The sequence below is a fragment of the Trachurus japonicus genome, chromosome 21, assembly GCF_045865225.1.
Source record: "Trachurus japonicus isolate A0001 chromosome 21, Traja_1.0".
In the NCBI taxonomy this organism is placed as follows: domain Eukaryota; kingdom Metazoa; phylum Chordata; class Actinopteri; order Carangiformes; family Carangidae; genus Trachurus; species Trachurus japonicus.
This window is the reverse complement of record NC_140927.1, coordinates 10,635,495-10,650,067: the sequence shown is the minus strand read 5'-3', so window position 1 is coordinate 10,650,067 and position 14,573 is coordinate 10,635,495. Positions and strand designations below refer to the sequence as shown.

The 14,573-nt window shown below is 40.8% G+C and overlaps 1 protein-coding gene across 1 annotated transcript; it reads left to right on the top strand.

Annotated features, from left to right (window-relative positions):
• Positions 1-8,397: 8,397 nt before the first annotated feature.
• LOC146964783 (FAST kinase domain-containing protein 3, mitochondrial-like) lies at positions 8,398-13,287 on the top strand. The gene is made up of 10 exons (XM_085765583.1): positions 8,398-8,477; positions 8,750-9,637; positions 10,479-10,629; positions 10,724-10,911; positions 11,147-11,315; positions 11,577-11,662; positions 11,770-11,941; positions 12,437-12,506; positions 12,631-12,745; positions 12,999-13,287. The coding sequence occupies exons 2-10, from the start codon at positions 8,780-8,782 to the stop codon at positions 13,095-13,097; spliced, it is 1,908 nt and encodes a 635-aa protein (XP_085621709.1). The 5' UTR covers positions 8,398-8,477; positions 8,750-8,779; the 3' UTR covers positions 13,098-13,287.
• The last annotated feature ends 1,286 nt before the right edge of the window (positions 13,288-14,573 follow it).

The window sequence follows — 14,573 nt, the reverse complement described above, 5'->3', positions numbered from 1 at the left end:
AAAGAATCGTTTGCACCAGTTTTGGCATTATAACCATACGCCCTCTTCAAAACCAGTCATTTGTCAGAAGCACTGCATGCTTGTCAAGTTTTTTGTAAACATGTGTAGTGTCTGTTGCATAGCAGTGATGAAGGGTCTTACTATCATGAAAGTCCTCAAGACACATGTGTTCACCTGGCAGCATCAGCTGAGTGAGTCACATAGGAAAACCTCTTAAAACATGAGCTCACCTGTGTAGTACACTCAGAAGAGCAGGTGGAGGAACTGCTCATGTATCTCAGTTCAGTGGGTTCATATGGTGAAAGAGGATAGGGACAGTTTTGTATCGTTTGTGTCATTTCAGTGTGGGTGACTGCTTGTAATAAAAAAAGAAAAGGGGTCATTAGCACCAGTTCAGTTCTGGTTGCAACCTAACATGACAGTGATTAGAACAATTCCCCTACCGTTGTTAAGAAGAGGCTGGAGATCTGAGGATGAGGCACTTGGTTGTCTGCTACCTCGATCAACAGTTGCTACAGCATAATGAGCTAAATCATTTGCATCTTGTCCTACTTTAACTAACTTTGCTCTCTGTATATAGATTCTTGTGAATACAGTAAGTCATTTACTAACTGCTGCCCTTATTCATGTTGACCCATATTTGGTACGTTACTGAATGTTAATTTCACACACTGTGTGTGCACATACACAGCATATGTACATTTCTGTGGTATTTTTTTAATGATTAGTGTAGAACTAATCAAATCTCCTATTTGCAAAGGAAATAATGACACTTGAGAGGACAGAATGTTAATATGATTTTGTGTTGCAGATAGGCAAATAACACAATAACAATACTGTGAATAGTTTCTAAGGAAATATAGTATATCAGAGCAGAGATTGGAAACTAGTTTCTATGTAAATGTGACAAGTCTTAATGGTACAGGAAGAACCTAACTGTTAATACTGACTTAAGTATAAGAAAAGTTATAGAACCAAGACTTAAAATTGGCAAGGCACATGTTTCCTATGTAAACAGTTATTCCTGCTATTGACTATATAGCAATAACAAAACTTACAAACAGCTTTTTTATAGCTCTTAGGACTGTTTATAGTAAATAACGGTGAGTTACTGGAGAACAAATGGGGAGAAAAACAACACTGATAAATCATTATTGACTCACATAGATTTTTGTGGATCAGCATCCCAGCCATGAGAAGTTTCTCATTGACTATGATTCAGCCACTGAGTCAGTCAATGGTCAATAGCACAATATACTGACGACTCATCAAGTGCATATTCGGTCCTCTCTTAGTGCACCCTCATAAAAAGTTGTAGAATATACAAAGCTGTTAACAAGTGTAGCTCTGTAAATCCACTTTATTCTCTAAACTCTTCAGGGGGGACGGATGTAGTAACTGCTACTCCTCCACCAGTGTCCAGACTCCTTCACTTTACTCTGACGCTTTACACATATAATGAACAACTTTGTTTATTACAGCAGAAAAAAGTGTATCTATTGAAAAAGTCTCAAGTCTCTACTATATGTAAATGTACTGTGTATATTTGTTTACTTTACCTCTAGCCTTCATAATAATTACACATGTTTTCCTTTCTCTCTCTCTCTTCATTGACCTGTTTCTTTCCCCTACATGTGTCATGTGATCAAATCAAAACATGGTGAATTAGCATGTGGTGCCTGAAACAGAAGATTTTGTGGTGTTCTGGCAGAGGAAGCTGAACTCTTTGGAGAGTGCTGTGTTGATATGTGAACTGGCACCAACTGCAACAAAATTAGAAAGTTATGGAAATTGAGTTATCTCAATAACCTATAAATAACTGCAGCATAGTTGTGAGCATAAACATTACACTATGTACCGGCTGTTCTCTCTCCACATCTATCTTTCAACCACCTTCACCTCTTTTTTTCTTCCCCCAATTTCTTTCCTCTTTTCTGTATCTGTGTCTCACTCTCCCCCCAATTTCTCTCTTCGTCTTGTCCCTCTCTCTGCTGGATGAGTGTGTTTTGTTAGGGAGGGCTGATTCTTCATACTTGGCTGAGGCTTTATGGACAATAAAGATCTGATTTCAAAGTCCGGCAGGGTGTTGGGCCTGGGGTCTTGGCTCACAGCTTTAGTTGCCTGCTGGGAGGAGACGCTGCACAGCCCCTAACCAGATGGCCATCAGCCCACATACAGTAGATTCATATTGTACATTATGTGTATTGTTCAGATTCTTGTCCACACACAGCTCCACAATTCATCACCACAGTCTTGGCCACAGTCCCTGAGCTCCACTGACCACAGAATAACTATTAGGCACAGTGTTGTAATACACTGATATTGTAAAATGTATATACACTACACTTCTGAAGACAAAAGTCATTTATATTAAGATAACACACATAAAAAGGTTTATACTCTGCAGTTGATGCTGCAAATGTTGGAGTTTCCTAATGTGTGCCTGAAAGGGGTGGTGACCGACTCCGTGCCACTTTTAATTCAAGTTTTTTGTACTAAACTGAGTTAAAAGCAGGTGACTGACTGTTACTACTAAATCAGTATAAAAAGCTTAAGTATCCCTTGGCAGGAAAGTGTAAGTGATTTGAGGCCCATGGGTAAAAAACCATCAGTGTGGCCTCCTGGGAGCTTTACTGTCCTGTCTCTCCCTGTTTGCTTCAAAACAACTGTACAGATGACTCGGTGTTTTACCCATGGACGCTTCAGCAGAACAGATGCGGGCCAACACAGAAGCTGTAACCAGGGTTTTCTAGTTTCACTTGCAGCCTCTCTACCCTCCCTCATCCCAGTTCCCGTGACGTTGACACACCATGTCGACCTTGAGGAGTTTTGTGATTAGCTGAGAATTTCTTCAGTTGTTTATTCTCTGGCTGTTTCATTTTAATTACGTATCTCATAGTGGAGATATGTGACGTGTCCTTCCAGTGTATATAAGACATCTGTGAGGACTTAGATCAGAGTTGTACAGGAGAACGCCCTGATAGATACAGGAGCGTCACTTGGAGCTGCCAGCAGTGCATTTTTCAGTCATTACATTAAACTTATAATGTTAGTTTTGCTCTACAAGATTTTTTGTAGTTAAGGGAGAGAAGAATGGCAGGAGTGAAACAAGGATTTGTTCATGACATGACAAAAGTTGGACTTGATCTTGCAGCCCATGCCCCGTGTGTCAGACCTTTTTAATATAATCCTCATGTTTCCTTTGGCATCCTCCAAACTCCAGCACTTTGAATATGGGCATGTTCAGTCAAAGACATGAAAATTTCTCATGAGTCCACACTGATATAATTTCAACACAATCCCACCTGTTTCAGGACAGTGTGTGTCTGTTTATTTTAAAGCCCGTCACATGAAATTATAAGTTTTAAGAATGCCCAGAATATTACAATGCAGTGGAAACTACTGTTCTGGTAATAAAATGGATTTATGGAAAGCAAAATAGTTGGTAAAAAGTCAGTTAGTCATCAGACACTGTCACTCATGAGGTTTACATTTCTGGCCTTTAGGGGTACATACATGTTGACCACTATAGGATAGACTTCTATGACAATTGGTACAGAAATTCATGTTGAATCTGAATAACTTCGGTGATGCACTAACCCAAGTTACTGTGTCACAGTGGATACTGTTGTGTACTATACTGGAATACTGTAAAAGTCTGTGTCATAATGAATTAAAAAATGTAATACGAGGAGTTTTATCTCTCCTGAAAAAAATACTAAATAAACAATTGGTTGCAATAATGTGGTTTCCTCATGGGTCTGTCATTGATTGAATCGAAAGAGCATTGGTCCGGGTTATGAAGTGTTCTCTCCCTCCCTCCTCCACCCAGGAAAAGCTAACAGGCCTAACCCCTGTCCCGCCACACCTATCATACACACGCTGCACACACATTCCCCTTCTCACACTGCTTTCATCTGGGCGTGAAATGGATTCCTACTGTCTGCCAGAATGCACCACCTATCTCTGGATGTGATTCTCTTTCACCCTCTCTCTCTCTTTCTTTTTTTTTCTATTCTCTATGCCACACGTGCACCCTTTTGTTTCCACAGAAAAATGCCTCGCCCACACTCAAAAGTCCACAAAACACATTCCCCGGCGATTATGATCAAAAATGATTAGAAATCCCATTGGAGCTAATATTTTATATGACAACTTGAATTAGATCTAAATCAGAAACATATGACAGCCCTAACCTTTTTAAAACAAACCACAGTCATCCCTGGAATCCCCAGGAGAAAGGCATGTTCATAAAATTCCTTCATAACTGGCACACACACACACACACATACACACACTTTAAGTGTTAGAGAGGTTGTAGTATGAAATATTGATACCTCTCGCAGCCACATGATTTTACATGTCCAGAAGCAGAAAGTCTCTTTTCAGAGAGGAAGGAACTGAAGTTATGCAAAATTGTGGTCTTGTTACAGCAAGTAATGAAAGTAAACCCTGTTCCAGGCAACTGCTCCTCACTGAGGATGGCTGCGATCTGTCAACAAAAACGACATAATTTGGTGTGACTCACATATATCCTGCTTTTTCTCTCTCTCACAAGATTGGCCCAGGTTCAGCTCAGTGACCCTATTGTAATTGAATACACATTATTTGAATCGTAACAATGTGCAGACGCTTGGAATCGATCGGATGTCCAGTTATCTGGGACAACAAATGGCAGCTCTGCAGAGAGGTGATGAGTTAAACTGGAAGGTTCCAATGAAACAGGTACTTTTTTCAGAAAGGTCTAACTTATATCACTTGAACTGCCAGAGGAATTTGAATTGTTCAAGAATCTCCTCCTGCAGTGCCATATTTGTACACAGACAGAGAGTAGAGGAGAAAGCAGTACACTGTGCCTGTGGATATAGTCCTCAAGTTTTGGCGAGATTTTATGTGACTGCTTTTATAAATGGGTTTTTGTGACCTCTTTTTAGAGGATTATTTCACTGCTTTAAAGGCATAACTGTGGCCAAATTCAAAACACAAGACTGGAAACACTTTTACATTCTTAGTTCACAAGATAAATTTACAAGATAAATTCTAGCTGCATAAAAGTGCTCAAGCTTTGATTGAATTTTACCCAGCAAAAGTCAGTGAATGAACTTCAAATGAGATGTGAAGTTGAGTACAGTTTGAGTATAATTTCCTGTTACATTAAAGTATAATTTTATACTACTTAATTTCAGAATCAAATATGTCACTTTTATATCGATCTGGGTTTAATTGACAGTGATAAAATATACCAAGTGGAGTGTTTGACCTCTCGTAGCTTTGTGGTAGAAGCTTATTCTGGTCGTTATCACAAATATACTTTTATGCCAAAAGATTCAGATTGAGGTAACACGTGGCAGAAACTCACCAGTGCAAACATATACGTAAATAGCTAATGCACAATTCATTGAGTCAGGAATATAGTCAGGAATATATATATATAGATACTTTTTTTTTTTTTTCCATGAGGGAGAAAATGAGTTCAACACATTTGTCAGACCGCAAAGACACTCACAGGGTCTGTGCGCAAAACGTCATGAAATATGATGCTTTTTGTCAGATTTAATTACCAACAATTTATTATCACCCTTTCATTGAGTCATGATATAAAATACTGTTTACATGTTGCAGCAACAATCAGTCATCAAATTACACATTACATAGCAGTGCATAGATTAACACTGGCCATTCAGCTGTATGATGTTGTACTTTTATCAGGATCAGAATAGTTATTCTTAAACTGTCCAGCTGGTGTATGCTCGGGAATATGTCCTTTAATTTGTAGGGGTGGACAAAATAATGAGAACAGCTGCTTAAGGTGGCACGCAGGCTCTTACGCATTCAGCGTTTTTACAGGTTATGACATCAGCCGCTCAGCAGCTAATAAGCCCTTTTAAAACAAAAGCAGCGCTGCAGAGAGCCCTGAGATGTGCAGCGAGTGAAAACATTATTGATTAGCTGTTCTGATCTTCTTTCAATCTGAACCAAAACTTGTCATGGCCCTTAAGCTGTAACATGATGCTAGATAAGCAACTTAACATCTGCTCAAGTTTTGAGCACTTGAGTGTGGATATGATGAACCACCAGAGTTTCCTAATTTCCCACTATAAAGTTAACCACTTGTACTGTGTTATCTTTAATCCAATAGCAGCAATAATTTTGGCTAGACGGGGACCGAGTAGACATGTTCTCCAAATGCGTCACATCCATTTGTGACTAATGATAACATCACCGCTGGACTTTTGATTATTAGATTAGATTTGGCCAAAGTGTGGTGTGATGTTATTCCCACACACTGTGTGTTTGTGGGTACATAGATCAATGTGTGTACTGGCACGTGTTTCCACTGTGTTAATAACATTTTGTAAGTTTCCAACACTTTTGCCAGTTTCTCCGACTAGCACACAAAGTTCCCTGTCTTTAAAAGTGTTTTCTTTGTTGTTTTTTTACATTAATTGTTCAATGCAAATTGAACAGACGTATGCTATCCTGTGTCACAGGAGAAACTTTATAAGACTTGTGTTATGATTATGATTTATGATGATGAAATGACCTGATTAAACTCCAGAATTTGTGTTGCTTGTAAACTATATATTTTTGGTCACACTGCTCATTTAAAGATTTACTACAGCAAGATAAATGTAAATATTTCCACTCAGTCAGAGTGACTATTCAGTGTGATTCATCAGCATTACCGGCAGAACAGTAACTTTATTATAACAGATCTTATCTAGTCTGCCCTGCTCACCATTTGAAAGCCCTGGGTATTTTTACTCTTTCTTCTCTGTCCAACTCGTGTCCAGAGGGCTCATGGTGCTGCTGCTTGTTTGCAGAGAGATAGAGGGGACCAGCCAGATGGGTAACACACAGCCACACAGTCACACACACACACACACACTACACACACAGATGGTCTTCGAGATAGAGGGAGATGACTTTTGGATCAACCTTCACACACTCTGTGTCTCACCAGCCACACACAAGGCCCTCGGAGCAAATTCAAAGCTTTTTTAGAAGCAGCACATTCTGGTTTTGACCTTGCTAAACAACAACAGATCAAAATAAAACTGTGACCTTGATATGACACAGTTTCTATCAGACAATATGTCATTAAAAAAGCAGATATTTTCAGACATTTAATAACACTGTCATTAACTGCACTGTCTGTACTGTATGACACTATTCTGGATAAAAGACAAGTCTCAGATGTTTAATAAATGCTATAATAATACATATTATAATGTTACCACTCATACGATGTTCCCTGGGAAATCAAGCTCAGCTGTGACTGAAGGCAACATGGGCTGTGTGAGCTGTGGGGCATGTCAGTTTCTTTGTATGTTGCGCCATCTTGTGGCAAAAGTTTGAAGCTAAGCAGTGATGCTGTATTGCTGCAGCATCATGATGAAGCTGACATTAACCACAGACTATAGTTCATCAAAATAAAAGACCATCATTTGTTACATAGAAAAATGGAAAACAAGATGCTCAGAGCACATAGCGCCATAAATTATTATTTTTCTCTACAACAGAAAATGGTATTTTATATATTCTCAAAATATTCACAACTCAGTGTCAGTCTGACCTACTGTAAGCACTGTAAAACAATAAAGTATTTAAGCAATATAAATGAGCAATGAAGTAGGTAGCTACGTGTTTTTCACAAATGCACTATTACACGTTTCTCAAAACCTTTTCAATTCAATCCAATTTGAATTTATTTAAAAGGGACAGTGTGTTCAAACATAAATGTTGCCATTTGATGCACTATACCAGTTCAGAACTTTAAGCTAATTTCCATCTTTTGCTTTTCTCCAAACAGTAAACACAATATTTTGACTACTTTCACCAAACCTCTGTGCAAAACCAAACATCTCATCTCTGCTCAGACTCAAGCTCTGTTTTCAGATAATCTTCCTCCATCAGGGAACGGAATTCAAAAAGATGATACTGTAATGAAAGGATGAACAAAAGAAAAACATGTAGAGTCTATTAAAAACAACTTATTAACATGTACAAGTAAAGGTTACTTTGAAATTGTAACACATTAGTATTTCTTAAAAAGAAAACTTGCATACAGACAATAAGGGAATGTCACTACTGTATTTGGCAACACAGGAGGTTGTTCTTCCTATAACTTATTTGATATAGCTTATTTCATTTGAAACATATGTCACAGTTTTGACAGTGAACATTTAAAAATTATTACTGCTGCTTTCTAAATATGACAGCTTTATGACAAGATCGCACGTGGCCACATCTTCATTGCACTTCTACATCCTCCATCAGACCGACAGACAGGTGTGGCTCGGCCAATCAGAGCAGGAAGAGTCGAGTATATAATACCCGGCAGGCTGCAGTACGCGCCGTGACCGCAGGGCGGCAGCACATGTAAACACATGTTAACTTACACAACCTCTTACCAAACCAAACAACTGGAGGGGAGTTCCGTTCCTTCTCAAACGAGTCCTGCTGTGTCCGTGGAGGTAAGTTGTTCCTCACATGAGCGTCTTTTCATACTCAGGCAGATTTAAATTAAGTTTCATTCACGGCCAATGGTTAAATGCTCGAGTTATGATTTCAGATTTGATAGCTAAAGGCGAGTTTTCTTATCTCTGTTGTTTCTTTGCACTGTCGTTAAGTGTCTTTGTGTTTTTCTTTTTCTTCAACTAATGTTTGGGCTTTATATTCCAAATCACACGTGTAAAAGTCTGACAGGAAACTGACAGTGACTTTTCTTGTCTTGACTTTGTTACAGGAGGGAGCTGTTACATCACTGACAGACACAATGAAGTCCATAGCATGCATCTCCTCGTCTGTAATAGCAGCGTGTCAGCAGCACACCTCCACATGTCTGCCTTTCCACCGTGCCCTCATCCGCTGCAGTCCAGTGGGGAGATGCTCTAATGTGGATTCAGTGGTCACGCAGCAGCCAGTGAGACCCTTTCACAGTAGTATGAGTACAAACACGGCGGTGGTCAGGCAGGTGAGCGCTGCCCCCCTCCCCACCCCACTCCATATACCTGGGAGAAGACCAGAAGAGCTAAGTGTCAGACGCATGCCTTCTTCCAACACAGTACCAGGATCGGCTGCACACCTCTCTCCCTACAGCCCCTACACCAAACATCAGGGCAGCGCCTCTGCACAGGTCAGCATCCAGTCTCTGTTTGAGGGGCGTGTGATTCCTGAGCTATGCTCCAGGCTGGCAGGCCTCCCCAGCAGTGACCGGGCAGAGGGACTGGCCACTTTACTTGGAGCATGTGTTGAATTTGGCTTGGAAGCCCACAGCCCTCTGGTCGTTAGACTGATGGAAGAGTGCCTGGAGCTGCTGTCCATAAGCAGGGACGTCGGTGTGGCACAGCTCTGCCACCTGGGTGAGGTGGCACACGCCCTGGAAGGACGCCAGTCAGTGTTGGCGGCAAAGGTCCTGTACTCCATGGGTGCCGCTGTAGAAGAGGATGTGGTCCCTCCCCGTGATGCTGTCAGAGTCTACTCCCTGCTGGCCTCGTGTTGCGATCCTGCCAGCCCACCGCAGGCACTCATGCTGTCTACTCTGCATGCACACACACAGAGGCTGGTCCACCGCCTGAAAGCCAGTCAAGTCAGCTCCATTCTGCAGTCCCTGCTGCAGCTACAGCACAAACAGGTAGGAGGAGCAGCCAGCTCTCAGTTCCCCTTTGGCAAATTTGTCTATTGCTATAATTCCTATAGTTATAGAGGTAGGTTCATTAGCTTTAATTATCGGTGCATGTTGTTTTGAGATCCGCAGGGCAGAGACGCGAGTGGCTCAGGGAACACAAAGGAAATGACAAAACACATTAAAACAACTCCAAAAACGCTCTTGTGGAGAAGTTGTGACCTGCATCACCACATTATGAAATAATAATGTAACATTACAAGAGAGTTGTTTTGTAGGCAAATGCATAGCCGGAACTACATTCCAGTCAGTATTTGCTTCATGGGTCGTAATGTTACACAATTATACATGATTATTTCATAGCGTGGCAAATGTGCAGGTCACAACTTGTCTACAAGAGCGTTTTGGAGTTGTTGGATTGTGTATTTGATGAGTTTGATGAGGGACAGGGGACCTGTACCATTCACCTCCATTGTGTTCACTGAGCAGCTCGCGTCTCTGCCCCGCAGATCTCAAAACAAAATGCACCGATAATTAAAGGCAATGAACCTACCTCTATAACTAAAGGGATTATGGCAATACGTGAATTTGCTAAAATGTTGAACTATCCCTTTAAATGAAATCAGCTTCTATTGACACATTCTTCAACATCAAACTGTCACTTTAATAACTTCATACTCTGTTATTTAATTACACAATAACAGTTATTACACTCTGTTGAAGGGACACCCATTAATTTGTTTATTTACTATCGATTTTACACTTTTAAGAACCAAATATATTAGATCTATCCCTCTTAGTGAAGCTTTATGAGAGGGCATGACACTCATACAAATATTATGTCCTACAGGCCATTGCCCTGGTGCTGAGGCTGAGTCACAGAGCATCGCGAGTCTTTAAGGCTTTCAGCGACGATGAAATAATGAAGGTGCTCTCAGCGCTCATGGTCCTGGGGCAGCATAATGACGAGCTCCTGGCTGCCATGGAGAAACACCTGCCAGGTGTGTGTCATATGAGTGTGTGTGTGTGCTATTCAGAGGTCACGTAAGAACAAGGAAAAAAATGACTGATGAACGTCTTTGTTGTGTGCATCAGGGAGGCTGGGAGAGTGCGATCCAGAGCTGATCAGCACTGTCATGGAGTACTGTCTGCTGATGAGGTGCCGCTCAGAGCCCATCTTTGAGGCCGTCGCTGAGAACTTTGTGTGCAATGCTGAGAGGCATACCACCCCTCAGATAGCAAAACAGATCGTTGCCATGGGAAGACTCAACTACCTGCCACAGGTACTGTACAGTATGTACTCAAGCATCAGAAAGAGCCTGGAACTCACTCACAAACATGCAGCTGCTTTTTGAATAAAAAATGGGCTCATATCAATATTATCTATAACAACATTTAGAAGTATGGTTATTGTATTAGGCTGGAACTATTTGAAAATCAAAGCTGTGGGATATTAAAATTTCAAAAAGATGAAAAGCCAGTTTCTATTATGTTCTCACAAATCCTCTTACTCCTCAGTGTTCCAGCCAGATGTTTAAGAAGCTGGAGAGTATCTTGTCGACAAGGTTTTCCCAGTTCCAGCCTCGCTCCTTGATAGAGGTGCTGCACGCCTGCATCCACCTGGAACGCTTTCCACTTAACTACATGTCCAAAGTCTTGAGCCCATTCTTCCTCCAGAGCCTACAGGGTAAGTGTATTTACGTATATATGTGTCAGCTTGAAGGAAGGTGAGCTGTGCTGTCAGCTGTGTCTGATTCAGAAGCTCATTGCTTGCGTTGCTCACGTAGATGATTTCACCATGTGTTTTGTACAGTACAGTTAATTATGAATGGCCATTTTGCTGTTTGTGAGGGGAACAGCTCTCAAAGCTACAACAGGTGGATGTCTAGTTTGTCTGTGTATGTAGGTTATGCAATGTTTGTGTAAGCCGTCCTTGTCTGTCCTACAGCACGGGGGGAGCCACTGGGCAAGAATGCACTGGGACAACTGACACAGCTGCATCTCTCTACCTCATTAGAGTGTCAATACTACAGGGTAAGTGTCTCTCATTCACTAAACATACCTTCACACATAAATGTAAAAGTGGTCGAGTCATACAAATAATAATATTGATGAGCCCTGCTCAATTCCTCCTTCAACAGGGTCCCAGACTGCCTCACTTCCTCCATGTGAAGAGGTTCTCCTCTGTGGACCAGGCCTTTGAGACACCTATGGATAGTCTCATGTACAGGCATATCAAAGGGCCCCTAACACAGCTGCTTGGAGGAAAGCTTTACACTACCAAAGTCTTCACCTCCAGTGGATATACTATAGGTAAGCTTTCACATGTTGAAGATATAGTGCGTAACTTCTGTCGACCCAAAGAGGAATTCTACACAATTACACAAACACAGGCTGCAGTTACTGTACAGTGTATTACAATGGTGAATATTCCCGGTAATTTCCAGCCTATGCGAGTGAAGGGGTGAATTCCCTCTCTTGACTACAAACAAACACACTGATGTCCGTGTCATCCTGCACGGCTCACATTCAGGACCGGTGTTTCTTCAGATTGTGGTTCTCCCATAGGCTTAATCAAAACTGTCAAAATAATCAATGTAATAGTAATCAGTTTGGTATATAATAATGGTTTGTATGTAACACATATTAAACGTTACTAACCACAGTTTTATACTTAGTAAGATACAGTGCTTATCACTGGTTTTGCAAATCCCTGATCAAACCTAATGGCCCAGAAGGCTGTTGGCCTGTTTTATTGCTTCTCCTCCTCACGGACGCTGTGTTGTTTTGTCGCCCTCTCCTGTCCAGATGTGGAGATCTGTCTGGATGAGGAGGGATATGTTCTGCCTCTTTCTCAGTGGGAGCACACACACAGGAGGTAAGACTGCTGGCTGGTGCAGTCACAGTAGATTATACTGTATCCCTTCAACAGACAATAATGGAATATCAACCAATTTTATTTTGAAGCAGCTGACTGATTACATTTTAATATTGGTGTCCAGGATGGCGCTGTGTTTAGATGGTCACAGCCGTTTCTGCAGCAACACACAACACCTGTTGGGGAAGGAGGCCACAAAGAGGAGACACCTGCGCAGGATGGGCTTTGAGGTGGTGCAGGTACGTTTGTCATGGTCAAGATGGTCAAGAAGTGCTGATTTGCAAAATAAAAAAAAACAACAACACTTGTTTTGGTAGTAGCTGAAGTTAGCCAACATGCTTCACCCAACATGCATCCATATTAGTATAGTATAGTTGAAATGTAATAGTATCTTTTCTCTGATGGTGCTCCAAGCAGTAGATGGATAAAAGGAGATAATCTAAATAATATATTGTTTGACTCAACTCCCACCTTCTTCCTCTTTTATTACAGATTCCTTACTTTGAATTTGAGAAGTTGAGAACTCAGAAGGAACAGGTCCAATATCTTCACAACAAGATAAATCCCACCATTTTCAAATTCAAACACTGATCTCGGTCACCTCACCTCAAGTGCAGTTTAAGTTCAACCAGAGGCTCCTCAGTGACTTTTGGTGGTTGATCTCTAATGTATAGATTTAATAGAAAAAATATCAAGTGGAGAATGGAAAATAGAGTTTTGTCTGTGGTCTTCAGCATATACACATCCTAATGTGATGATACTGAGTTAATTTAAATCAAGCGTAGCGTTAGTTCTGGCAGGCCATGACGTCAAGCTTTAAATCAGCACAGCGTAGCTGTCATCACCGAGCAGATCAGCTGATGGCTCAGCTGACTCCCCGTGGCTGCTTCCTATTGGGGAATTGCATTCAGAGCGCGCTATTTAAACTGCTCTAGCCCGACGTCACCTCCCTTGCTGCTGCTGCTGCTTCCTCTGCTGGCTTCTTTGCAACCCAGCTCCTCCTGTTATCTGTCATAAACCTTATCATTGTATCTTGTTGTTTGCTCTACTCTGTCTGGGTTTTCTTTGCTGCTGCGCTCCCTGCTTATGCCGTTCATTATGGCCCATGAAGGGCAGGAAGGTGTGCTCTTCCTGTCTCAGGCTTTCCACGCAAGCGCGTTGAAGAGCAGGGGGTCCCAGAACAGTACCATACCGCCAAATAAAACTGTGCAAGTAAATAAATATTATTTTGACATAGTGGTCCTGACAGAACTGAATTTACTGCTAAATAAATCAGTGATCCAATTTTTGTTTTTGCCTTAACGTTCATATTCTCATTTCATTCACAACCTACCTTTGTTTCACAAATCAAACTATGTTACATATTAAAATACATGTCATCATTTCCCAAGGATATTTTTCACAACGGAATGGAGATATTTGATGATGTATTGTTCCTCCTCTTTGCTGGATATTGGTGACCACACCTTTTATGTTTGCACCTTCTGACTTTGATTTTGCTCAGTTTCTCTGGCTGTAGTTACTTGAACTTCCATTTTCAGGTAACAAAAGTTTTGAAACTTAATTGTGTCTATTTGTGTTATCCTGTTAATTTATTATGTTGTGAAATGGACATAATGACTATTTATGCAGCCAATTTAAATACAAGATGTGTAAATAGTATAACATTGATGAAGCCTTTGTTCTCAGCCTTGATACTGTTTGTGCCTGAACAAAATGTTCAAATTTAAAATAAATGTACATGAGATGTGTGGAAAAAAAATCTTAAAGATAAATCAATGTACATTGAGGTTAGTACCTACTGTATGATAACAACTTCAGTATAAACAGTGTCCCCTATTGTTGTACTGTAACCCAATTTCTATCGACTGCTATTTATCAGATGGTAAACATGAAAACTCTGAAGATGTGAAATAATTGCCAAAGGTTCAAAACTGGTATAGGGTCACAGGGTCTGTAAGTGGTTGTTTGCAGCAATATTGGTGAATGAAGTCTGATTGTGAAATTTTTATGGAATGGTGTCTTATTGTATCCTCAGCCATACAAAGTTCTTGATCTTGCATATTG

Bases quoted from the DNA above. Each gene is read 5' to 3' on its own strand.
- LOC146964783 (XM_085765583.1), top strand. From the start codon at position 8,780: ATGAAGTCCATAGCATGCATCTCCTCGTCTGTAATAGCAGCGTGTCAG. The intron at 10,912-11,146 runs GTACTGTACAGT...CTTACTCCTCAG, and splicing joins GACTCAACTACCTGCCACAG to TGTTCCAGCCAGATGTTTAA. The intron at 12,507-12,630 runs GTAAGACTGCTG...ATTGGTGTCCAG, and splicing joins TGGGAGCACACACACAGGAG to GATGGCGCTGTGTTTAGATG.